The sequence below is a fragment of the Crocodylus siamensis genome, chromosome 1, assembly GCF_052110815.1.
Source record: "Crocodylus siamensis isolate JL-2025a chromosome 1, ASM5211081v1, whole genome shotgun sequence".
NCBI classification, from domain to species: domain Eukaryota; kingdom Metazoa; phylum Chordata; order Crocodylia; family Crocodylidae; genus Crocodylus; species Crocodylus siamensis.
In genome coordinates, this window is record NC_143395.1 from 261,748,305 (window position 1) to 261,774,881 (window position 26,577).

At 43.1% G+C, this 26,577-nt stretch overlaps 1 protein-coding gene across 3 annotated transcripts in view; it reads right to left on the bottom strand.

Annotated features, from left to right (window-relative positions):
- KDM6A (lysine demethylase 6A) overlaps positions 1 to 26,577 on the bottom strand; it is a 239,234-nt gene that overhangs the window by 160,817 nt on the left and 51,840 nt on the right. For all 3 annotated transcript variants that reach the window (XR_016444037.1, XM_090061774.1, XM_090061761.1), the window contains exon 3: positions 15,423 to 15,531. Coding sequence is in view for 2 of the 3 variants with exons in the window: in XM_090061774.1 (XP_089917900.1) it covers positions 15,423 to 15,531 (109 nt within the window). In the remaining variant the exon portion in view is untranslated. The remainder of the gene's footprint in view (positions 1 to 15,422; positions 15,532 to 26,577) is intronic.

The window sequence follows — 26,577 nt, forward strand, 5'->3', positions numbered from 1 at the left end:
TCTTTTTTTTTTTTTAAGATGTCCTACTTATGTATGCAATGCAGCATTGTTTCAAACAAAAGAATGAGCCTGTAATGACAAAGTAGTTATTTAGTTACCCTTTTTAGGCTATCAGAAACTTTTATCCCAAGATTATTTCCCAAAGTTCTCTCCTTATTTAAGGACCATAAGAAAGGCTGACAAAAGATTTAGAGACTTTTAAACAGTCACATTATACCCTTAGAACTGACAGTCTTGGTGGGCGTAAATACCAGCATATTTTCTAGAGTCCCTACCATACCACTGTACAATGAAAGTATTCCATCAAAGAATATATGGGGGGAGGGGAGGAAAGAAGGGGCAAGGGAGTAAAGATAATAGTCCATTTAAATCCTTACTACTCAATTATCTTATCATAATTCAGTGGCATCTCCAAACAACCATGCAAGACTGGTCTATTAACAATCCACTGAAACACAATAGGGTTACTCATGACAGTTTTTAATTCTCCCCATACTTGAAAGCATTTGTGCTACATATAAAAATAGCAGAAGACTTTAGCCTTCTTACAAAAAGTTTACTATTTCAAAAAGATTTTCATAATACAAATCAGAGATTGCAAAGTTCAGACACCACACAATTGAGAAGGAAGGGATAACAGGATCGTGCTATAAATGACAGTTTGGCTTTGCCATTAACAGTTAAAAGCCACCCTCAATTTTTCCACTTTCAATGCACTAGAGATAAGAATTCCCAGCAGACTGTGAAGTCTAGATCATGTCACTCCAAAGGGGGCAGTAAAGAAAGGGAGATAAAAAAAAAAATGATGTCTACAGGGACACTTGGTACTAATTATACACATGGTACTAATTCATGTGGGCACCAATGATGCAACCAGGAGCAGCCCAGATCATCTGATGGACTACCATGCTCTGGGGGGCAAGCTGAAAGAGACAGGAGCACAAGTGTTCTTCTAATCTGTCCTTCCAGTGAGCGGACATTGACGACAGAAGACCTGCATCAGAGAGATCAACTTGTGCCTTCGGGACTGACATCTCGAGGCAGGCTTCAGCTTCTTGGACCATGACCTCAAGACGAGAGACTTGCTTCAAGACGAGAGACATGCTAGGGTGGGATGGGCTTCACCTCTCCCCCAAAGGAAAGCGTGTGTTCTCTTTCAGGTTGGCTGATCTCTGACGGGCTTTAAACTAGGCTCATTGGGGGAAGGAGAGGATGAGGTTGGAGGGAGCCTCGGAACACCAAACCAGGTGTTACCCACCAGAACAGCCCAGTCAAGACTGACGATGAGCACAAGAAATACCTAGGTAAGAGACCCAGATAATCCTGGGTTTAGGGGGGCAGTGCATACACCTTCAGGAGGCCTTAAATGCCTATACACTAATGCTCGTAGAATGGGGAACAAGCAGGAGAAATTTGCCCTCTTGCAAGCTAACACAAACCCAGACATAGTGGGGCTCACCGAAACGTGGTGGGATCCAACGCACGATTGGGCTGTGAACATCAAGGGCTATAGGCTGTACAGGAGGGATAGGACAGGGAGGAAAGGCAGGAGTGTGGTGCTCTATGTCAAAGAGCAATACACATCCTCAACGAGCAGCACTGGCTCAGAGGAGGGGTAGACTGGAGTGCTCTGGGTCAGAATAGAAGGCGGTTAGGGGGAAAGGGACTTAACAGTGGGGGGCTTCTACAGGCCACCCAACCAGGGACAAGAGCTAGACCAGGAATTCTCAGGTCAGCTTGCAGAGGCAGTTCAGTCGAAGGATGTGGTCATCGTGGGTGACCTAAACTATCCAGACATTTGCTGGGAAGAGCAGTCAGCCAGGTCTGACCATTCACGTAGGTTCCTAACCGTGTTACAGGACCTCCATCTAACCCAGGAAGTGCACAGGCCCACCAAGGGAAATGCCTTGTTAGACCTGGTCCTGGCCACAAGCGATGACCTGGTCAGGGGACTGTGGGTGCTGGATCACCCAGGCAATAGCGATCATCACCTACTGGAATTCACCATCCAGCACAGGATGGCAAAGGCCTGCAGCAAGACAGCAGCCCCGGAGCTCAGGAGGGCAGATTTCATTGAGCTAAGCAGACTAGTCAGAGAGGCACTGAGGTCCCGGGGGGGGTGGGGAGTTGGGAGTCCAAGAAGAATGGTCGTTGTTGAAGGAGACAATCCTCCAAGCCCAAAGGGCGGCAATCCCAACATGGATCAAAGGGAGCAAGAGTGCTCAAAAGCCCGCCGTGGCTCACCAAAAGCATCCAGGAACATCTCGAAGCTAAGGAGGCATACACCCAATGGAAGGGAGGGGCCATCACCAGGGAGGACTATACCTCTGTTGCTCAGGATTGTAGGGGGCCTGTTAGGAAAGCCAAGGCAGAGATGGAACTGGAACTAGCGACCCGGATCAAGGATAACAAGATATCCTTTTTTAAATACATAGGTGGTAAAAAGGAGGTTCCGGATAACACAGGTCCTCTGCAGGACATGCTTGGAAATCTGGTAGTCTCACCAGACAACAAAGCTAACCTATTTAACAATTTCTTTGCTTCCATTTTTCTGAGCAGGGACCAGGTCATCCCCCCCCCCCCACCAGGACTCCCAATGGTCCCAACTAGGCCCAGGGTCAGAGAGTACCTAGTTAGGGAATTTCTGGTGGGACTGGACATGTTCAAATCATCAGGTCCTGATGATCTCCACCCCAGAGCGCTGAGGGAATTAGCAGAGGTCATTGCAGGACCGCTGGCATGGCTTTACAAACACTCGTGGTGCTCTTGCAAGGTGCCAGAGGACTGGAAAAAGGCCAACGGGGTCCTCAATTTCAAAAAAGAGAGGAAGGAGGACCCAGGAAATTATAGGCCTGTCAGTCTTACTTCAGTCCTGGGGAAGCTCTTTGAGAAAATTATCCAGGTGCACATCTGTGAGGGGCAAGCAGGGGAGCATATGCTTAGGGGCAACCAACACGGGTTCATTAGAGGCAGGTCTTAGAAGGCCACCAGGTTGGTCTGACATGACCAGGTCACAAAATCCTTGGACGCAGGTGTTGCAGTGGACGTAGTCTTTCTGGACTTCAGGAAGGCCTTTGACATGGTCTCTCATCCCATTCTCGTTAAAAAATTAGGAGATTGTGGCGTTGATGCCTACACAGTCAGATGGGTTGCCAATTGGCCAGAGGGCTGCACTCAGTCAGTGGTGGTGGACGGGTCATTTTTGACCTGGAGGGATGTGGGCAGTGGGGTCCCCCAGGGCTCAGTCCTCCGGCCCACACTGTTCAACATCATCATCAGTGACTTGGACGAGGGGGTGAAAAGCACCTTGTTCAAATTCACAGATGAAACTAAGATGTGGGGAGAAGAGGGCACGCTAGAAGGGAGGGACAGGCTGCAATTGGATCTGGACAGGTTACAGGTGGGTGGATGAGAATAAGATGGGATTCAATACTGACAAGTACAGGGTACTGCACCTAGGGAGAAAGAACCAGCAAAATACCTACAGGCTGGGGAACCCCCTTCTCATCAGCACAGAGGCAGAAAAGGATCTTGGAGTCATTATAGACTCCAAGATGAACTCAGGCCACCAATGTGGGAACAACAGTCATGAAAGTTAACCGCACCGTGTCATGCATCCACAGATGCATCACGAGCAGGTCCAAGGAGGTGATCCTCCCCTTATATGACATTGGTCAGGCTGCAGTTGGGGTACTGAATCCAGTTCTGGGCACCGCACTTCAGGAGGGATGTGGACAGCATCAAGAGGGCCCAGAGGAGAACCACTCACATGATCAGGGGGCAGCAGGACAGGCCCTACAAAGAGAGGCTAGGAGACCTGAACCTGTTCAGCCTCCACAAGAGAAGGCTGAGAGGGGATCTGGTGGCCACCTATAAACTGGCAAAGGGAGACCAGCAGGCAATGGGAGACGCCCTGTTCCCCTGAGCACTACTGGGAGTAACAAGGAATAATGGCCATAAGCTGACAGATAATAAATTCAGGCTAGATATCAGGAGGCACTACTTCACAGTCAGGGTGGCTAGGATCTGGAACCAACTTCCAAGGGAAGTGGTGCTCGCTCCTACCCAGGGGGTCTTCAAAAGGAGGCTAGATACACACCCTGCCAGGGTCGTTTGACCCCAGCATTCTTTCCTGCCCACAGCAGGGGGTCGGACTTGATGTTCGGACCTGACCCCTGCTCAGGTCCCTTCCAACCCTACCAACTATGAAACTATGACAAGAGAAGAAGTTTTATACAGGGGTTTGGTTCAGAGTCGCTGTCCATGCAGAACTTTGATGATGCTACACTCTTGAAGGCTGCAGAGAATTATTAACACATTGATTAAACTAAAAATTCTCTGTAACTTATCTGCTGTGAAAAAAAATACAAAAAAAGTATGTGTTATGTGTACCAAGTTAAAAATCTCATTTGCTTTACCAATTAGGATTTCTTTTTAGAAAGCATCTCAGCAACCTAAAAAGGAAGGATTTTAGAACTCAAAAATTCAGCCTTAAGTCCAAAGGATACCCGTTTAAAACGAAACCAAGTTAACAGTTTTTATAGAAAATTTAATACAACCACATAATTTTATAAGGAATATTTGTGCTTCTCTTCACCAGGCAGTCAGTATTTACAAACATAATGCAAGCATAGCTAATAAGATTTTACTGGTATGGTCAATCAACTGTACCAACCATTGAACAAATCTTTAATCAAGACATTTCAATACAGTGCTTACCACAATTTTCTAAATCACCTAGAAAAGCTTATGCTCATTGGAATGAGTTACATATTTGTATTATCCAACGGATATTCTTCTTGTGCTTTCAGGCATTTTATCAGATGACAAAAAAGAATTATTATCTGTTCATTCCTCTGAATGGAATTACATGCAATGACATCCACAGGAACATCAAAACAAATTTGATAAACCTGGCATTTAGTCAAAGCAGTGTTAAAGTACACTGGCAGCCAGGTTTAAAATAAGGGAGCGCAGGGAAGCTCATTCCTTTTAATATTGTCCGTTAGGATGGCCAGATCTTTACATGTACCCAGTTAATCACATAATTCACACTTGTTATTATAAACTAGCCTTTCACTACTTGAACATGTCTTAAACAAATGTTGCATTCATGCATTGTTTTAAAAACTTTGTGCTTAAACTCTGAACTACGTAAGATACCTGCTCATCTACTTACCTTTGAAAAACGGGAAACTTTCCGTAGGGAATAAAAAGGCTTAAACCTATCAAGTTGTACAAACACAAACATAGTATTCAAAAAGTGTATAGACCTTATGATTATAAACATGACCCCCTGAATGTAAATCTATATTGCAGGCAAATAGCTATAGGGCCTCAGCTATTTTTAGCAGCAGCAGAGTTAAAGGAATCAATTTAACAGCAGAACAGTACTAGTCAACTTCAATGCTGCCAGAGCAGCATCACTATATTACTTGTTAGTAAAGTTATAAGCAACAGCAGTAGTATAAAATGGGGGTGAAGAGTGGCACCAAACCCAGGCACTGACTTCAAGGGAGAGAGCCATCATTCCAGCGCCCTCTCTAAATCTCTGTACATCTGCAGCAACTCCACACCAGCCAGCTGTAAGACAGAGGAGCTGAAGCAGTCCTGCACTGGCCAGATGTAGGAGCTGGGTAGTGGGACACTGCAGGAGCACCCTTCTGATGGCTGGACAAGGCAGGTCTGCTCCAGCTTAGCTTCTAAGGCTGGCAGCACCGAGCTGTTGAGCTGACACCCAACTCTTACAATGGGGCACCAGGGTCTTCTCCAACTGGGGCTTCTTTAGCTAGAAGGCACAGGGCTAATCCAGATGCAACAAAGAAAGGAATGCTCCCCCCTTCCCCTCTCCCCCCATCAAAAAACATTTTTGTCCCAGATGCCAAAATTAACAGTTGAGCCTCTAAGCAACAGACAAATTCAGATTTTCACTGATTTTGACTATGGAGATATCAGGATAAGCTCAAAAAGATATCACTGCATTGCAGAAAGCACACCTGTAAGGGCTGATCTGCCTGCAGTTTGTCTGGGTAACTCAAACCCTCACTAGAGGATCCAAGTGGCTTCATGTGTAGCATTGGCCATCTCCCAGAATCCTGTTTTCATTTGAATGTTAAACTAGTAACTCAACTCACAGAACAGCACAAGTCACCAACGGCTGATCCACCAAAACAGGTTCTAAAACAAAACACTGGTAAGCAAAGGAACTGTAGCAAGCTTGCTTATCAACCAACCACTAGTCTAGGGGTAGGCAATTATTTGGGCTGGCAGACCACTTAATGAGTTTTGGTGACCTGTTAAAGGCCACACCTCTCTCTCTCTCTCTCTCTCTCTCCCCCTCCCCAGGGAAAGCCTGAACCTGCCTTCAGCTTTAGCACACACTGCCCACCCACGCTCTTACCCCCCAGGCCAGACCCAGCAGTTTCTGGCCACATGTACAGCTACACAAATGCAGCCAACAACTTGGTTCATAAGAAAGGAAAGGGAGAGAGACACACACAGAGAAAGAAAACACACCAAATGCAGCCCCAGTACCACGGAGATTGTGGAACCACTGCCCATCCATAGACTTGTATCAAATCAGCTGGTGGGAGAGATTCGGCCCACAAGCCATATATTGCCCATCCCTGCACTTGTCAAATACTACACTTAAACATGGTGAGAAAACACTTGGTTATTATTAAACCATAGAAATGCAGTGAAATGTGAAAGAAGAAGTAAAATTATGCCCATTCAGTCATCACCTGGACAAATAAGGACCATGTCCACAACTCAGGGACCTGAGATAGGGACATGAAGTTAGCCAGACCAAAAACACACATGACACAGAAAAATAAAAATAAATTGAGAACTGGTGGGAGAAGGAGAGGGGCAGAGGAAACATTTGCTGGAATATGGAACTTAAAAACATGATATCAGACTACAGCACATGCAGTAATTCTTCATGAGCTGAAAATATGAGTGGGAAAATCACTGATCTGTGAAACAACATGAGAAGGCAAAGAAAAATCCTACCACAATGAATACAGAATATTGACATCAGGAAGAGAAGATGGAAGTCACTGGGGTGGAACTATACTGGTGCTGAAGTCAAAGGTAAGCCAGGCCCTCATGCTATTTAATTCCATACCACCTGCACACTGAAGGCCAGGCTCAAAAATTAAATTTGGTTGAAGTGACAACTGTACACGTAAATGAACCCCCAAGCATCCAACAACAACAAAAAAGAAGCAGTTGAGTTTTGTAACTCATTGCTAAAAACAATAAAAGCACTCAGACCAGGCAAGTTGCTGGTAATGGGAGATTTTAATGGGATAGTAAGGAATCCCTGAGCTAGAGCAACAGAACCGTTCAGAGGCAGTGAAGAAAATGAAATAGGAGAAATGAAGAAATTCAGTAGCCTAAATAACCACACACCATTCAACAAAAGAAAGATTCAGAAGAAATGAACTTGGATATCAATCGATGAAAACAAAAGAGCATTATACACTCTGTACCCATAAATCCAGATAAAAATCAAGTGTTTTGTTATGCAAATAGGATCTGTCTGATGCTAATACCAGCTTGTGATCCAGTGAAGTTAAGACTGAGTGTAACCAAACAAAATGCTGGGCCTATTACATATACAAATGGAAAGACCCAAGAATCAGGAAGTAAAAAAAAAAAAGCCATAAGATGATTATGACACTAGCAAAGGAAATAAGTGTTTAGGTAATAAGAACTACTGTAAAAACAGGATTACAAGAATGGCCAAAACAAGTGTTGGGTTATAAGCCCAGAACAAAAAAAAGAAACAAACTGAAAAATGGCAGGTATACTAGAGTTAGATGGGTAGCATAGCAAACACAGCAGAACAGAAAAAGATTGCAGAAGTCCATGAGCTAAGTTCAATAAGATGATTAGAGCAATAAAAACCAAAAATGAAGAGATAAACACACCTGGCTAAAATAATGTTAAGAAAAAAAGATGTCAAGAAAAATGTGATTTGGGGCATACTGCAAAACAAAAGGAAGTGAGTAAAATATATGAACTGAAAACGTCTAAGGCAAAACCAAGGGCAAGTCATGTCTGACCAACCTCCTTGCCTTCTATGATGAGACGAATGGCTTTGTGGATGTGGTAATACCTTGATTTCAGCAAGGCTTTTGATATGGTCTCTCACAACATTCTCACAGGCAAGCTAAGGAAGTATGGGTTGAAAGAATGGACTGTAAGGTGAACACAAAACTGCCTGGAGCATTGGGCTCAGAAGATGACAGTCAATGGCTTAATGTCTAGTTGATAGTCAGAATCTAGTGGAGTGCCCCAGGGGTTGGTTCTGGAGCCAGTTTTGTTCAATATCTTCATCAATGACCTGGAAGTTGGCACAGAGTGCACCCTCAGCAAATGTGCAGATGATACTAAGCTGGGGACAGTAGTAGATATACAGGAGGGTAAGGTTAGGATTCAGAGAAACAGACAAATTGGAGAATTGGACCAAAAGAAATCTCATGAGGTTCAATAAGGACAAGGGCAAAGTCCTGTACTTAAGACAGAACAATCCCATGGCACCAGTACAGGCTGGGGGCTGACTGGCTAAGCAGCAGCTCTGCAGAAAAGGACCTAGGGGTTACAGTGGACAATGAACTGAACGCAAGCCAACACTGTGCCTTTGTTGCTAAGAAGGCTAACAGCATACTGGGCTACATTGGTAGGTGTGTTGCCAGCAGATGAAGAGAAGTGATTATTCCCCTCTATTCGGCACTGGTGAGGCTGCATGTGGAGTTCTGTGTCCAGTTTTGGGGCCCCCACTACAAAAAGTATGTGAGCAAATTGGAGAGAGTCCAGCAGAGTACAATGAAAATGGTGACAGGACTAGAGCACATGACTTCTGAGGAGAGACCGAGGGAACTGGGCATATTTAGTGTAGAGAAGAGAAGACTGAGGGAGGATTTAATAGCAGCCTTCAACTACCTGAAAGCTGGCTCCAAAGAGGATGGAGCTGGACTGTTCTCAGTGGTGGCAGATAACAGAACAAAGCACAGTGGTCTCAAGTGGCAGCAAGGGAAGTTTAGATTAGATATGAAGAGAAAAAAAAAAACAAAAAAAAACTAGGAAGGTAGTATAGCACCAGAGTAGATTACCCAGAGAGGCTGTGGAATCTGCTTCCTTGGAGGTTTTTGAGACCCAGCTAGACAAAGCCTTGGCTGGGATGATCTAGTTCAGGATGGTCCTGCTTTGAGCAGGGGGTTGGACTAGATGAACTTCTGAGGTCCCTTCCAACCTTACTTTTCTATGATTCTATGAGATTGAAGTACAGGATAAGCAAGTAAAGAATAAGCATATTTTGAAACAGTATTTTCAATAGTTGATCAGAAAACACAAATCAAGACATTGTCAGATTAACTCCTCAATTCAAATAGGGAAGAACAGAGGCTAGCACTCTAGAGTAAAAGTAAAGAGCTGAATAAAGATTTGAAGACTAGAAAGGCACCAGAAAGTAGCAACACAAACAGAACTGCTTCAAGCAGGCAACCTGCACACAGTAAAAGCAATTTGTAGGTTATGTAGTAGAACAGGTACAATGAGACTGAAATAAGTAACTGCATTGATTTATACAAGACAAAAGCAAGAGCAAGAACTATAGAGGGACTAGCTTGTTGAGTACCCGTTGGTGTACGCCTTAAGTCACTGCAGAGGAAAACAACAATTGTGCTGCTTATGGACTACAACAGATCAGTCCTTGTGACAGGACAGCTATCATCCACAGGCCACGGTAAGAGGAAGCCAGAGGCTCCCATTACTTCAAGGGAACAAGTAGTAGCAGTAAGGTTTTACATGTGCCACATGTGAGGGTAACACTACGGGGGGTAGGGGGTGCACTGGCTAAAGGGAAAGAGGCATCCAGGGGTCAGAAGCTATGGATGCCTACTGCACAGCAGCCAGCTCTGCAATAGTACAACAGGGCAGAACCTTGCTAGGGTAGCAAGGGCACTGCTACAGCAGCTAAGCAAGCAGCCTGTAGGGTAGTCAGTCTGGCTGGGCACAAAGGGAAGAGCTCTGCAGCACACTGGAACCCTGACTGAACAGGGACTAAAAGTAAGGAGCTGAAGACTTGCCAGGGGATAAGGCCCAGGATCAGCAAAGTTTCATGAGATAGCAGTGGACTGAATGTTTTAGTTACGGCCAAAGGGCTTCTATTTTGGTTTGCGGTTTAGATCAACAGTCTGCGTTGGGACTATCGGGGGTGGAGGAGATTCCAGTGGTGTCCAAGGGGCACATAACTGCTTTAAGTCCTGCCAGGGGCCATGCTCAAGGTACTGACAGATGGCAGCTGGGGAAGGTTGAAGCCTAAGCCAGCTAAGGCCAGAGCCTGAGAGGGTAAGAACCATGGCCAGGGGCCCAATGCCCAAAAGGGCAAGATAAGGGCTGCAACCCAGAAGCCAGGTCTGATGCAGTGGGCCTGGGCTAAGGGGCCAGCCAGAACAGAAGAGCTGAAGCCACAACAGGGGAAAGGAGGCCTGATGTTGATTCAGGGCAAAGTGCCTCATTGAAGTGATGATAGTCAACATCTGTAAGACATGGATGGGATTACAGGGGTGGCTGGAGGCCGCAAATAGCCCCAAAAGCGACAGGTGTCCAAGGAGGCTAGGATGGGCCAGGATGGGCCAGAATTGGGGCCAACAGGTTTTGAGAGGGATCCACTGACTGAAAGAAGAACTGGGGCTTCTAGGATCCTTGGGCGACCTCCCTTTTTAAGATCAAACTGGTAATCAAGGTGTGGCAGGAGAAAGCAAAAGTAAAGTACCCTAGAGCCAGAGCAGGGCAGGAACTGTTCAGCCACCAGAGGGTACCATGACTGCCTCTGGGGCCCAGTCCTGTTAGTCATGAACAGAAGGCTGTTTCTACAGGTGGAATTTCTGAGAAATTTCCACCGCTGGCTATCTTTTTACAAAAGGGAGTACACAAATATTCAGCCTGCAGCCACAGCCTCTCTCCTGCTCTCCTCACCTTCCCCAAACCAGGGTGATCCTAATCTGGGGAAGGCATGTGGAAAAGTGCCTGCTCCACTCTTTCCAGTTGCTGAGAGGAAGTCGAGCAACAGGAAAAGATTCCTTATGCTTTCCACAAACCCCAGAAGGATTGAGAGCAAGTTTTGATAATCTATGGCATACCAGTGAAATAAGTACAGTAAAAGTAAACAAATTATGGAATGGCTGAAGACAACCTGAAGTGAAAGAGATGCTTTTTTACCACCAGATTTATTCTGTTTGGTTCTGAAAAGTAAAGGTTCTAAATTTAAGAGATGAAATGAAAGAACTCATGTTATGTGGACCATATATAATCTTAGATTTACAGATGATATTCACTTCACAGCACTGATGGAAGAGGATCCATAGAAAACAAACTAGGTAGACCAGGAAAGCAGAAAATTCAAACTGCAGATAAAACAAGAAAAGGAATTTTTTTAAAAGTCTGACATTTAAAAGCTGAGGAAGAGGAAGATATAAAGATCAGAGGGAAAAAAACTAGAATAAGTGAAAAATATGTACATCTTGGAGATCACTATATAGGAACATCTATTGTGAAGATGATATAAAATAAAACTCCAGTTTTATTCCATTTATAAAACTCATTAAGACCTACTAAGATCTGGATAAAAATGAAAACTGGAGTATACAAAATAACTGATGCATGGAAGTATTACGTAGATTTAAATACTGAGTATCAGGGAACTTCTAAGAGAAAGAAAATATGGACAGAAGGAACAGTCTCTTAAGTTTACAGAAAATAAAAATGGAAAGGTAAGAAAATGCTTAGAGCCAGAAAAAAAGTTATTATAAAAGACCCACAAAAGGCAGCTGTGATCACTTGGACATGTGTCAAAAGTGAACACAGAAAGAATATAACATATGCCAATACAAGGGAAGGAAAAAGTGAGAAAAGCGAAGTATGCACTGTAGGTACAGTCAAGCATAGTGTAGAACAAAGTTTTAAAAATAAGTGATACCGTAAGGTACTCTATTTAACTTATGATACAATTATTGAATATTTTTCTAAAAAATATGCCCTCTTAACTTCACAGATTGTAAGTAATTAAAAAATCTAGCATATTCCTATATAGATTATTCCAACGATTAACTGCCCCACTCAAAAGTTTGCACCTTGTTCCTGCTTCCAACTGATTAATGAAATACATAAGGTAATTCCATATTTCACTCCCTTTTTTAATATTCCTTGGCACTTAAAATCCAAAACCACATTCACCCACTATGGTATTATACTGGGAACTCAAATGCAAGATGCTATTGTGAGACTATTTCTGAAGTCACTGCTTTCCAGTATACTACAAATAAATGTGACCAACATTAAAAAAAAAAATGTGATTTTGCTTTCCTCTATGAAAAAGCATATTGTTCTAATGAGTCCACTTTACCAACCCATCCAGGTTGGTCAGTATAATCAATCTGATGCCATTATGTACTTTCTTCCAAATCAATAATAAATATAATAAATGACATTTAGCTAAGAACAAACTTTTAATGCGAGCTAGGATGCTAAAAATGCCTTCAAAAATCTTGTCCTGAGCCTAAGAAGGGTTTATGAACAGTATCTCAGTAGGAATTCAAGACCTCTTTCCTGACATTAAGGGCTATTTCAATCCATTCCATAGCAAAATAGGTTTCCACTTTCCCGTTCTTACTTTTTTCACTGCCTTGTTAAACTGCAGTGCCATCAAAGGTCAGGACGTAACACCACAGCTGTGGCATCCAGAGTGCAAATGAACATTTCCTTCCTTTGAACTTTTCCTCTCCTCTGTCCATTCTTATATAACTAGCTAATTGCCCATCAAGAATGATGGGTTTCAGGGAGTGTTTACATGGTCCTCCTCAACCCTTGCCCTCCACCCCCTGCTCACACTTTGGGACTAGCCATCTAAAGACTCCCTCCGCTGCCACCTCCTCTCTAGCCTCCCTACCCATGCCCACCTCCGCCTTGCAGCAGGGCTTCCCCACACCTCCCCTCCCTCCCTGCCAGCTGCTGCAGAAGCCAGATGGCAGGGGGGTACTGCCACTGTGACCCCCCACCTTCCCACTTCCCTCCCTTCTTTCTTTCCCTGCTGCCCAGCCTCGACAGCAGCCACCACCATGACCCCCCCCTTCACCTCCCCCCACCCCAGCCTGCACAGCCTCCCCATCCCTGCTGGCTGTTGTCAGGGCCCCCCTCCCTACTCCCTCCCCATTCCTCAGTCCTGACAACAGCTGCCACCGTGACTCTACCTTCTGTCTCCTCCCACCCCGCTCCCCTCCCCACCTGCTGCTTCCCTTTCCCTGCCAGCTGTTCTGGTGGACACTGGGGGGAGCACCACCACCATGACCGCCCCCCTTTGTCCTCAGGCAAAGAGGCATGGGAAGCCCCACTGTCTGAGCAACTGGGATATGTTCACTCCTGCCACAAATTTCCCTGGCTGCTGGCCTCACCCCTACACTCCATCCCTACTATCATGGCAGCATTCTGCCACCTCTAAGGAGCAGGGCTAGGGGGAGAAGCCAGCAGTGCTGGAGGCAGCAGTGGCGCAGGGTGCTGGCAGAAGGGGAGAGAGGGGATGGTGTGGCAAGTTCCCCCCCCCATCCCTGCTCCTGGGAGGTGACAGCAGCACAGAGTGGTTGGTAGTAGCACTCCATGCCTGCCCACCCCCTTTCCCACATCATTCTTGATGGGCAATTCACTAGTTTTAGTTAAAATAAAACTCAAGGAGAAATGAAAGATCTACAAATCTTATGTCCATCTAAATGTTTGTCCATCCAAGAGATTCCAACCCCTAACGACCAAACCAAGTTAAGGGTGTTACCAGTGATACATACTAGTGGTAAGTAGTCAAGTTATCCATAGAAAACCAAAAAATAAAAGGACCATTTTGCCGTGTTGAGATATTTCCATTTGTGAAGTCCCCCAACCCACCTTCTTAGAAAGTAGCTATCAGATTCTTGAGAAGTCTGCTGTCCACAGCCGCTCCTATGTTTGCAGGAAGACCATATTTAATATTGTCTCTACTCTCTGAGATTAAAACAACACACTAATGTTAAAAACTGTTCTCTCCATCTGGTGCTGGAGTGAAGTAAAATGGCTATTTTACCATTTTCCAGGAGCTTTCCAGATGTTAAAAACAAACAAACAAACAGTATTTTATTTTAAGCTTGGCGCATTCCTGCGCTGGGCCCTGTATATGCACATAAGAGGCAGCAAGTTACTTCAACCCAGCTCACCTGATGGCTGTAAAGATCAGGCACTTCAGTGGGCTTTTTTGGTGCTTTTATCTAATAGCTGATTGAATTATTCTTACCTAAAAGCGTAAAAAGAGCCCTGCTGAAGCACCTGATCTTTTTAGATGCAGGAAAGCTGGGTTGAAGTAATGCACTGCTGCTTCCAGTAAAGCATGTAGTAAAGCATGTTTGTTTGTTTGTTTTTGGGCGGGTTGGGGGGAGGAGTGTTTTTTTTAAATGACAGCAAACAGACTCCACGTTCCTACTGTAGATCGGAGCCTAAACTCAACAACTGAACTAGCACTGGACAAGTCTTGCCAGTAACTGCTTTAGTAACACAGCTTTCAAATGATCCAAAGCTGAAAAGTCTGTGAAAGATGAAGATAATGACAGCTAAATGAAGCCTGGAAATTATTTTTTTTAGTTTGTTTGTCTATTTATTGCTGGATACACTGAAAGCTACTACATAAGGGAGATACCAGAACTGCATATAAGCAGTAGTGCATATATGACTAGAATACCTTGAGTTTTACCAAAACAATGCTTTTTTTTGTAGTCAGCATAAATTAGAGGAGTTCTGCAACTGCTAAAAATTACATCCTGAGCTAAGAACTGGTCCCTGGCTGTTCACAGTTATAGAAAGAGAGAAAATGCTGCTTTGTCCCCATCTTTTTCCTTGGGACTAGTGCCACACAAAGATCAGCTAGGTTAGAAATCTGAGTTGCATTTTTGCCAGATATACATTTATTTTATTTCCAGGACGTCCACTCTGGTCACCCCATCTATGCCTATTTTGGTCATATGTTTATGATTACACCATAGTCCTAATTTCTTGCTGAAAATTTTAAACACCAAAATAAATGGAGCACACCATATTATTATGTAAGCCTGTATAATGTTCATACTTATCCATGAACCAGTACTAATGTTTTATAAAGAAAAAACTGAAAGCATTTTATTTTAATCCCCTTCTTCCAAAACTATTCCTTGTTATAGTGACACACACTATTTTTGTTACTGACTTTGAAACATAGTGCAAACCAATAAAAAGTGCTTAAATCATTATACCAAGTAACCCGATATTTCTGGATATCTGGTGTTACCATAATCAAATGAGGCAGGGGGACTGAAAGTAGTATAGTTACCAAACTGAAGCTTAAAAAGTGATAGAAGGCTTACCTTTTGGATAATCTTCCAATAAGAGGTTGAAGTGACCTAACTGACAAAAGAAATCAGACTCGACCTTTCCTTCAGCTTTCAATATTAGAGATTCATAGCAGCGAACAGCCTGAAAAAAAAGTACAAACATTTTTTTAAATGATAAACCAAGTTGTACAGTATATTATAACATATTTTATTTCTATTATAAACTTTGTCAAACGTAGTACTATTATCCAAAAGTAAAATCTGCAGCTACCAGTAATAAGCAAAAAGACCTACTTTAACATGATTGTTCTTGATTTTAAAGCCAGAACAATAAGGAGATCACAATATTAAAAATGCTACCGATTCAAAAACAAATCTGCCACTCTTATAAAGGACAGGCTGTCGAACTGGCAACCGAAAGCCCACAAGCGATTAACACATAGCCCCCCAGGTTCCCACACAGCTACCATTGTACTTTCTGCTCCAGCAGTAGCAAGCAACTGCAACAAGAGTCTCATGACTCCCTCTCCCTTCTGCTGCATGCCCTCGTCCCAAAAGGCAGGGTGGCGTATCACAGCCCCCCCAGTGCCAAGAGAGCTGGCAGCCTGGGACAGCTGTGCAGTGCAGTGCCACAAGGGTGCCATGCCACATAAGGGAGTGCCAACTTGCACATGGTACAGTGGGGTAGGGTAGCATCCACTTGCACATGTGCATGAGGCAGGCAGCCTGGGGATCCATGGTCCCTGCTAGTGCTGTCCCACAGCATGCAGTGCCTGTGACCTCTGGCCTCTTTGAAATTGGACAGTCCTAACATAGGACAACAAAACAGCCTCTTTTCTCTTTATTTGTGGATTTCAGATGAATTCAATTTCCTAAAGGCAACACACATTGATACAATACAAGAGAGTGGACTGACTTAAAAAAAAAAAAATTCATAGATTTTAATCCTGCTAAGCCTTTACTATTGTCAGTTATTTTCCTAAAAAAAACCCAAGATTCATTATGCCTAGTAGTTTGTATGTTTTGCTACCATGAAGGATATGCTAGCTGAACATCTAGAAAAACAAATATTTATCCAGATTCTTATTTATATGTTAAAAATGATGAACAAGTCATTTCTTACTAAAGGATTCCTTTTTTATTCAATCTGTGTCAAGCTGCACTTGGAAAGAAATTTGAAGTGCATAAAAATATTTAAATCAGATAATAAAATAAACTTAAATTGTGCTGGACCCATCCGCTTTTGTTAAAATGAAAAACACAGTTTTGATAAAAAACCAATGGAGTTTAGTGAACTGCTCTGGCATCTATGCCTATCAAGATTTTAAAACTGGTAGACTTCAGCCTCATGCAGTATTGTTCATAGACTGGAAAACAAACATTCCTGCTTTTCCATTCCCAAATATTTTCACAGCTTTTAATGAACAACTGAAGTGGTTGAATAAACAGAAATGAACAAAATACTCTATCCACTTCCACCAACCCTACTTCCAGCTGATTAATCAATAACTTCTATCATCTCATGTGGTTTAAAAACTCCTTCAAAAATTTTGACAGCAAAGGTACTGCTGGATTATTACTGACATGATTAAGAGGTTAAAATAAATGTAGGTCTTCACAGAAGTTGTTGTAACGTTCAAATTGCAAATGCAATTTAAAAGACATTTAAATAAAACATACATACATATACAAATCATTGTACCCCATCTTATAACATGTCTACCTGATAATGCTAAAATAAAAAAAAAATTAAAAAAAACAAACAATTCACCAGTTTCTGTGCATGTGTTAGTAACGGTTAAAAAAAAAATCACAAATATGGATATGGAAAAATTATATTTGGTCAGAGAACACAATGTAGAGAGAATACAAATAACTGACCTTAACTATATTTTAATGTCATTTCACCTTGCTTAACTCATTTTAAAATTATCAAATGAAAATGTCAAAGTATAAGTAGGCTTTGCTAATGGGCAGCAATTGTCTATATGTGTGATGACATTCAGACTTCAGAGTTCTCAGATTCCACTGAAAAAGTTCAATAACTTTTCACACCCTAGAAGACGCTCTCTTCCAGCATGGATTTATTTAGGAAAATCAAATGCCAAGAATAGCAAATATATACCCAGAAATCTGTGAACAAAAACAAAGTTAGCATCCTAAACAGTTAGAACTGTGCGCTACCCTACAGGTTATATAAAATCTGTTTAAAAAAAAAAACAAAAAAACCCCTAATTATTTAAAGTAAATGTATTTTCAAACTAGTTAAAATTAAGTTCTGAATAAGGAAAACCTATTTTACAGCTAAAAAAATCCCTATAAACTATTAAAGTCACTTTCAGTGTAAAGAAAAATAATCAGTACAGTTCATGTTTGCCGCCCAAGTTTTAAAGACAGTCACTGAGGCACTTCATTTAAAGGCCCTATGTTAAGAAACTGTTGGATGAGGAAGAATGTATTAATCTCCATCCTTAAATGCATTATTCAAGTTTTAAATTTTAATTTTTTTGGCAGGAATTGGCAACATACGGCCACTGGAAAGTTTTGCCTGTGCCTGTATCCATGCCCACGCTGTGGCTGAGGCCAGGGCCAGGCAGCAAGGAGCTATGCCAGAATCAGACAGCTTCCAGCTACACCAGGGGTAGGCAATACTGCTTACTGAAGTTTTCGCAAGCCATCAAGGGCCACATGACAGGCAGCCTGGGGCAGATAAATATTAATTTTCTAACTATTTTTTTAAGGGCCCTGCGGCCTGGATAGAATGGCCTGGCGGGCCGCATCTGTCCCCTGGGCTGCATTTTGCCCACCCCTGAGCTACACCCACGCTGCTGCTACTTCTCCCTACCCTCCCAGGTCCAGTCCAACATGGGCTGTGTGGTTTCAGCAGCGCATCACTAGAGGGCAGCTTTGCCTGTGCCCATGCTGGGGTTGCAGACAAATAGCTGGGAACTGTACCCATGCCTCCATTCTCTCCTAGCCCCAGACTTCCCAGGTGTGGCACAGGTGCAGCTTCCAGCCTGCAGAGAGCTGTGCCAGGGCCAGGCAGTTGCAAGCTGCATCCATGCTGTCACCATTTCTTCCACCTCCCATCTTGCGACAGACACAGCTTCCAATAGTAAGGAGCTGTGCTGGGACCAGGCAGCTTCCAGTTGTGCCTGCATCGCAGGTGGGAAAGGAGAGCAGAAACTGTAGCAGTATGGAAGCAGTTTGCAGATACCTGGTCCCGGCATAGCTCCCCAGCAGCTGGAAGCTATGCCCACACTTCCCATGAAGTCTACATTTCAGCTGGAAGAAGTAGCAGCAGCCCAGGCACAGCTCCCAACCATCTGACCCCAGTGCAGGCATGGGGAAAACCAAGTCCACACACCCACTCCCCAGTGATATGCTGCCAAAGCCACCTGGGCCTATGCTGGACTGGAGCCAAGTTGTTTCAGCCCACAAATGGTTGTCAGTCCCTGCTCTGAAGCACTGGCCACTGGCTTGGGAGTACTGGTGCTCCTAGGAATACTAATCAACCTCTCAAGTACTCAGCTGCTGGGTCCTGCTTAGGCACTCTAGGTCCAAACAATCACCTGTTCTGGTATCAGGAAAGTCTCCTCCTCCAACTCAGATTGACAAAAACTGTTGGGGTTTTTTGCTTTCTCTCTTGTGTGGGGCTCAGTCAACTTACTATGTTCATCTGAGCCAACTTTGCCTAATAATACTGGCGTGCTTTGTGGCTGTGGTGTACAAGAAGGGCCTGAAGGGATGCTTTTGTGTATCCATTTGGACAAACAATTGCCTGCATACACAGGCAAGGGAAAAGCCACGGTGTCTCCCATGTTCTCTCTCTTTTAAAAGGAGAATCCATTTTTAAAGTTTGTTGATCCATTTTTAAAGCTTGTTTATGACCCTTTCGTATATCCTTGTGACCCACTTTTGGGTAGTTCTTTCAATTCCAGGTGATAAGGCATCCACTACGGCTGGCTGGAAAAGCTGGAAGCACAGTTGCACTATTAATCTATTCTTATGCAAAGCTGGTAAAACTTAAGGTTTTTTTTAGTACTCCATCACAGCTTGGGATATAGAGAAGCTACTATCAAGAACTGGGTGAACTATAAAATCTTTTGAGCTGGTAACAAGATTATTTTCCTAACCAGAGATAGTCCAAAGGAAAATCATAATTTTTGGAGTACACAGACACACCGGGATCCTGCTAAGATGACAACAGTTTGGTTTCCTTGTACCATGTGATTCATGACTTTTTAATGCATTTAAACTTTGGAATTCTAAAACAATTTAGCAAGCTGTAGTTAGAAGAAAGGTGGCTATCAGGTACAGCACAAGACAGTCAGGACACATGGGGTCTATCCTAGCTCTCTTTCACTGTGCGACTTTCAGCAAATATAATTTTCTCTATACTGTAGTGACCATATTTTCTAATTTACCACTTGCCCACAAGTAAGACTGCACCTTGTTTTTGGAAAACAAACTATAAGGGGGGAAATATTTTTACAAAGTCATGGCCAAGGGCAGGCTTTATGGAGAGTCTGCATTGCAAAATGGCTGCCTGCTTCTTCAGCCAGCAAACTGAGAGTAGCTAAGAGTTAACACTGCACTCCACCCCTCCTGTTTCCTTGGTGAGAGAGAAGCTGAAAGCCATTTTACAACATAGCATCTTTATGCTTGTATTTGAGTACGGAAAAATCAGCTCCTCCACTTAAAACACGCCCCCCCTCCCCCCCAGTTTTGAAGGGCTTATCTTTTGGGGAAAAGGTACATGTGGTATGCCAGCATATATGGTACTCTTCAACCTCATGGGCATCTGACATTTAGGATATGCTTACAAATACTCAGTGATATTATAGGACTATTTCATTTTAATGTTAGGAAATTCAGATAGATGTCAATAAGGAACAAAAAGCCAGAGTCTTCCCTGGCTTTTCATTCTCAAAGGAACATAAAAAAAATTAAGGTACTCTTTTCTCCCTTGCAGGGTTAAGCAGAAGGCTCTAATTTAATTTTATCACCCTGTATCTTTAGGGTGACCATACATGCCATTTTTGCTTGGATTATTCTGTTTTAAACACTGGTCCCATGTTTCCCCATAAGTGCCTTCAAATGAAAGCTTCTGTACCCTTTCCAGTGCAACTTACAGGAAAAGTATTTAAATGGGCACTTCCCCCACCACCCCAACTAAGATGGCAGCTTCTACTCTTTGTCTTCCCTGCTGCCCCACTTGCTACATAGGTCAGAAACTGTTGAGTGTGTCAGAGAGCAGGAGACAAAGCATACTGTCCCTTTGATGATCAAGTAAGCATGGCCACCCTAAGCATCTTCAAACTACCAAGACAAATATGAAATCTCTCTTCTTCCAAATAAATCCTTCCAAAAACATCCTTAGAAAGGGGTAAATGCTTTTTCCCATAGAAGAAGAATCAGTCCCACCCATAGAAGAAACATTAAAAGCATTCTAAAAATGTGTGTTACACCTAAATTGTGTTTTTGTACAACTTTCACTCAAAGGCATTATAAAGCTATCTGACCCCACAGTGTTTACAATGAGACAGATCCAGAGATCCCAGAATGGCTCTACTTATGCACCCCAGTTGCATCATCCTGACTAATTCTGAGGAAACCTAAGCAGTTTTCAGAGTACTGTCACTGCCCCACATTGCCTGAGAAACAATGTGCGCAACTGAGCAAATCTCTCGTACTACTAGTGTCCATGGATAGAAGAAAAAAGGACCCTAAAATAAAATGGTCTAGGACTACATAACTGTACACTTCCTTCCCTTTGTTCAAATCTGTATGAAGATAAAAAAGGATGCATGAAGAATTTAAGAACTTGGCAAAATAATCAGCAGCAGCTGTCTTCCAATGAAGCAACTAGAGCAGAAGTAGGAAGCAAACAGAAATGACTGGAGGAAAAGAAAGGAGCTAGTCTAAACCTTAGCTTTTTTATTTTAGACTAAGATATAAAAATATTCATTCATTTTCTGCTATGCAATCACAAAATTGGGTGTGACATAACAGCCTGTTGTCATGGAAATTCTGATTTTGCAAATTCAACAAACCATCCTTACTTTAAAAAAAACTCTCTTAAATAGACATCTTTTTAAAAAAAGGCCTGCAGAAAACTCCTATGTCTTTACAGAAAAACAGTCCATATGCAATAAAAGAAAGAGATTCACTACTATGCCTCCATATCTATTTTCTTAATGCTGAAAAGTTAAGCTATTTTGCTTTCCTCATGCCCACTAAATAAAATACTGTAAATACTCATACTCTTGTTTGAGTATGTGTGAACTCTCTACAAAAACAAGAGTTTCTTTAAGCTATTCTCACCTTGATATGCATAATCAAATCAAAGGAGGGGATTCTCCAATTGGAAAAGTCAAACAATTAACAAGAGGAAACAAAAGTAGAAACCTAAAGGTTACACTTAAAACCAACAGTATTTCCTGTCACTAATACTTAATCTGAGATCTGTTGTATATAAAAGGTAGGAAAGTCCAGCATTTTAAAATTCTACTCTTTCTATTTCAGCAAATGCAGCATGAAACTTGAAACAGCTTGGAGCTTTTGCATGCTGCATTATAAACTCCACTTTGATTTGAAATTACAACTTCATTTTTACTATACTTTCTAATTCTTCAATTATTTAAGCTATTTAACATGATTTTATAAAAAACAGACTGCAAGAACAACTAGACAGTAAGGTTCCATTTTACTCTTAGAAAGGTTATCTAAGAGAAAACAAAGAATAGGAATAAATGGCCAATTATGGCAATAAGTTAATAACTCTTTTGTGGTAGTCTGCTTTTATTACATCTGTTTGATATACAACCTAGAAATGGTGATAACCACTAGTATGGCATACTTTTAATTAAGGGAAATTATTCAGGCAAGATCACCAACAACTACAGGACTTCAAGGGCCTATCAAACATACCATGATCTGGTCACATGACAATAAATAACAGCTGTAAATTGAGGCAATAAAATGAGCTCATAATTTAGATCACAGTAACATACAACTCAATAACATACAAAAGAGAAAGTCAGGCATTAATGCAAACAAGAGGCTAGAATGTTTAAAAGCCTAGGAAGGAAAATGATTCTATAAATAGTTGTATAAAACCTATGCCCTCCACTGAAAAAAATCCATGTTCAGGTCCGATTCATGTATCTTTAGAAAGACCTATTACAAGTGGAAGGGATTCATGGATACACAACTAAGTTAGACACATGAAAAAGCACTGATATAAAGAAAATGAAAAGATGACAGTTACCCAGCTTACCTACGTTTTAAATACAGAAGATAAAATTAACACTGGGAAGGTAGGTGAAATAAACCCTGAAGTAATATTTTATCTTTACATTAACTGCAAAATTCTGATTACTTAGACAAGACTAAGTTCTTACAACCTATATCAGAAGTAATGGACACAAAAAAAACCCTCTTTGGTGACTTGTATAGAAAGGCTCCCCAAGTCCATTCAGAAAGTCAATTAAAATTCCTGCAGTCAGTTACATCTCAGCTTATAGATTCATAGATTCATAGATGCTAGGGTCGGAAGGGACCTCAATAGATCATCGAGTCCGACCCCCTGCATAAGCAGGAAAGAGTGCTGGGCCTACATTACCCCAGCTAGATACACATCCAACCTTCTCTTGAATACCCCCAGGGTAGGGGAGAGCACCACCTCCCTTGGGAGCCCGTTCCAGACCTTGGCCACTCGAACTGTGAAGAAGTTTCTCCTAATATCCAATCTAAATCTGCTCTCTTCTAGCTTGTGGCCATTATTTCTTGTAACCCCCGGGGGCGCCTTGGTGAATAAATACTCACCAATTCCCTTCTGTGCCCCCCTGACGAACTTATAGGCAGCCACCAGGTCGCCTCTCAACCTTCTCTTGCGGAGGCTGAAAAGGTCCAGTTTCTCTAATCTCTCCTCGTAGGGCTTGGCCTGCAGGCCCTTAACCATACGGGTGGCCCTTCTCTGGACCCTCTCCAGGTTATCCGCATCCTTCTTGAAGTGCGGCGCCCAGAATTGCACGCAGTACTCCAGCTGCGGTCTGACCAGCGCCCGATAGAGGGGAAGTATCACCTCCTTGGACCTATTTGTCATGCATCTGCTGATGCACGATAAAGTGCCATTGGCTTTTCTGATGGTTTCGTCACACTGCCGACTCATGTTCATCTTGGAGTCCACTAGGACTCCAAGATCCCTTTCCACTTCCATGCCACCCAGCAGGTCATTTCCTAGGCTGTAGGTGTGCTGGACATTTTTCCTCCCTAGATGCAGCACTTTGCATTTCTCCTTGTTGAACTGCATTCTGTTGTTTTCTGCCCACTTGTCTAACCTGTCCAGGTCTGCTTGCAGCTGTTCCCTGCCCTCCGGCGTGTCCACTTCGCCCCACAGCTTAGTGTCATCTGCAAACTTGGACAGAGTACATTTCACCCCCTCGTCCAAGTCGCTGATGAAGACATTAAAGAGTATCGGTCCAAGCACCGAGCCCTGCGGGACCCCACTGCCCACACTCTTCCAGGTCAAAACCGACCCATCCACCACGACTCTCTGGGTGCGACCCTCCAGCCAATTCTCCACCCACCGGACTGTGCAGTCATCCAAGTCACAGCCCCTTAACTTGTTCACCAGTATGGGGTGGGATACCGTGTCAAAGGCCTTCCTGAAGTCCAAGTATACGACATCCACCCCTCCTCCTGCGTCGAGGCGTTTTGTGACCTGGTCATAAAAAGAGACTAGATTGGTCAGGCACGATCTACCTGCCACGAACCCGTGCTGGTTTCCCCTCAGCATAATTTGTCCTGCCGGGCTCTCACAAATGTGAGCCTTGATGATTTTCTCAAAGATTTTGCCAAGGATGGAGGTGAGACTGACTGGCCTATAGTTACCCGGGTCCTCCTTCCTCCCTTTCTTGAAAATGGGAACCACACTGGCCCTTTTCCAGTCCTCCGGGACTTGACCCGTGCGCCACGAGCGTTCAAATATTCCCGCCAGTGGCTCTGCAATGATGTCGGCCAGTGCCTTCAGTACCCTCGGATGGAGCTCATCCGGGCCTGCCGACTTAAAGGCATCCAGTTCTTCTAAGTGACCCTGCACCACCTCAGGGTCCACGCATGGAAGTCTGGTGCCTTGCTGCTGCCTCCCTACACTCCCAGTGAGAGACTTGTCATGCCTCTCGCTTAGGAACACTGAGGCGAAGAACTCGTTGAGGAGTTCAGCCTTGTCCCCTCTGTCCGTCACCAATTGTTTCTGCCCATTTAGCAGGGGTCCTATTCCTCCCTGGGCCTTCCTTTTACTCCCTATATATCTAAAAAACAATTTCTTATTGTCTTTTACTTGGGTTGCCATCCTCAGCTCCATGGTAGCTTCTAAAAGGATTTTCAAAAACTCTGCGTCATTCATACTCAAAGGGAAGTGCCCCAAATCAATCACCGGAGGCACTGCTGGAGGTCATCCTGGTTATGTACTCCTAGCTGCCCTCTCTATGCTGAAGTATCTATAGACCAGAAGTGTCCAACCTTTTTGAATATGGGGCCAGATTTCATAGACATTAGGGCTGGAAGGGACCTCGGGAGATCATCGAGTCCATGAACTTTATCACCCAGTGGGCCAGCAAGCCATATTCAAAGACCTCACAGTATCACGTCACAGCCCCCCCACCCCCCAACGAAAGTACAGTGCTTACTTTTGTTTCCCCTGACAGCACCTTGGGCCTCAGAAAACAGCTTGGAGCGCTGTATGGCGGCCTGCAGGCTGTCCTGCTATAGACATACACATGCTCCAGGGGCAAGAGGGGGAGCTTTAATTAGAGTGCCCCCCAGAAGCCTCTCTAATTACAGCACCTGTATCATCTCCTGTATCAGCATACTCACACTTTAAAATGGTGGTGGGGGCACTTTATCTAAAGCTCACTGATCTGTGCATCTTGTTTTGTATCTCTTTAACCTTTTATCTGTTGCTGTCCTTCTGTACAATACAGTTGTACTTTGGCCATATGCACAGGCTCTGATTATTGGTCTGGATCCCACTATACTAAGCACAAAGGGTTGTACCCCAAGGAGCTTTTCCTTCCTTCTCTTCCACTAAAGATCATCCTTTTTAGACACAAGGCACACCTTGCCAGACTCAAGGTGCCCTTTTAAAGGCACCCTGGGAACGCTAGCTCTTATTTTGCACTGTCGGACTACAGAAAAGGGGAATTTTTCAGCTGCAAAGAACTCTAAGACTACACAACTGGGTCAGAATATTTTTTACAGCATGGCTTCCCATTTGAAATATTTGGGTTTATCTTGTGAATCATGTTTGCACACCCACAGTGCTAACATTATGTGGCACCCCTGAAAGGATCTCAAGATACCCGAGGGTGCTACAGCACCCTTGTTGAGAATCACTGCACTAAAAGCTAGCTACATAAGGATGTACCAAAATAAAAAATAAAAATGGAAGATGAGTAGACAGCTTTCTACAAACTACTCTGCAATTTGATGTGCAGCATTAAAAAATTATTTGCAGCAGGTTCAGACCATATTCGTCATTGTTTGCCATACTACAAACTGTGTGACACCACATAACTCTCACCTCCCCAAAATAATGCCTCTGGTCCTTCTGCCTTCCAGTCCCAAAAAAAAGAAGGTCCTCTCCATTCCCTAGGAAGGAGAAAACAGATGCTTCCATTATAGTAAAAGGTTATTTAAGATGTTTTATCCACATGGATCTTATTATCAGTGCTCATGACCAAAAGATTAACTTATTTTGGGCATCCATGAATCCTAAGTAACACTTAGTTTACCTAGATTATGAAAAGGACAAAAGAAACTCATACAAGAAATAAGTCGTAACCAGTTTCCGTAATTTCTGGTACCCAAGGCGCACTTTTTTTCCTTCGCTTAAAAATCAGCAGCACACTTCACTTGCATCTAACCAGAGTGGGTGGGTCTGCATTGATATTATCTTTTTCAAAATACGTAACCTATTTCATTCCCCTACCAAAGGAAATCATACTTTTTAAAACAGCACATCTCAAGGTTGGTAACACCAAATACATCTTTCTTTAAGGAAAGGATTAGTCTTTATATAAGTATTTCTCAACATTTTAGCCTCAAGACACCCCTCCATATCTCTTCTGAATTTCACAGCATCCCGACTGAAAAAAAAAAAAATCACTGAGATCAGTCAAAA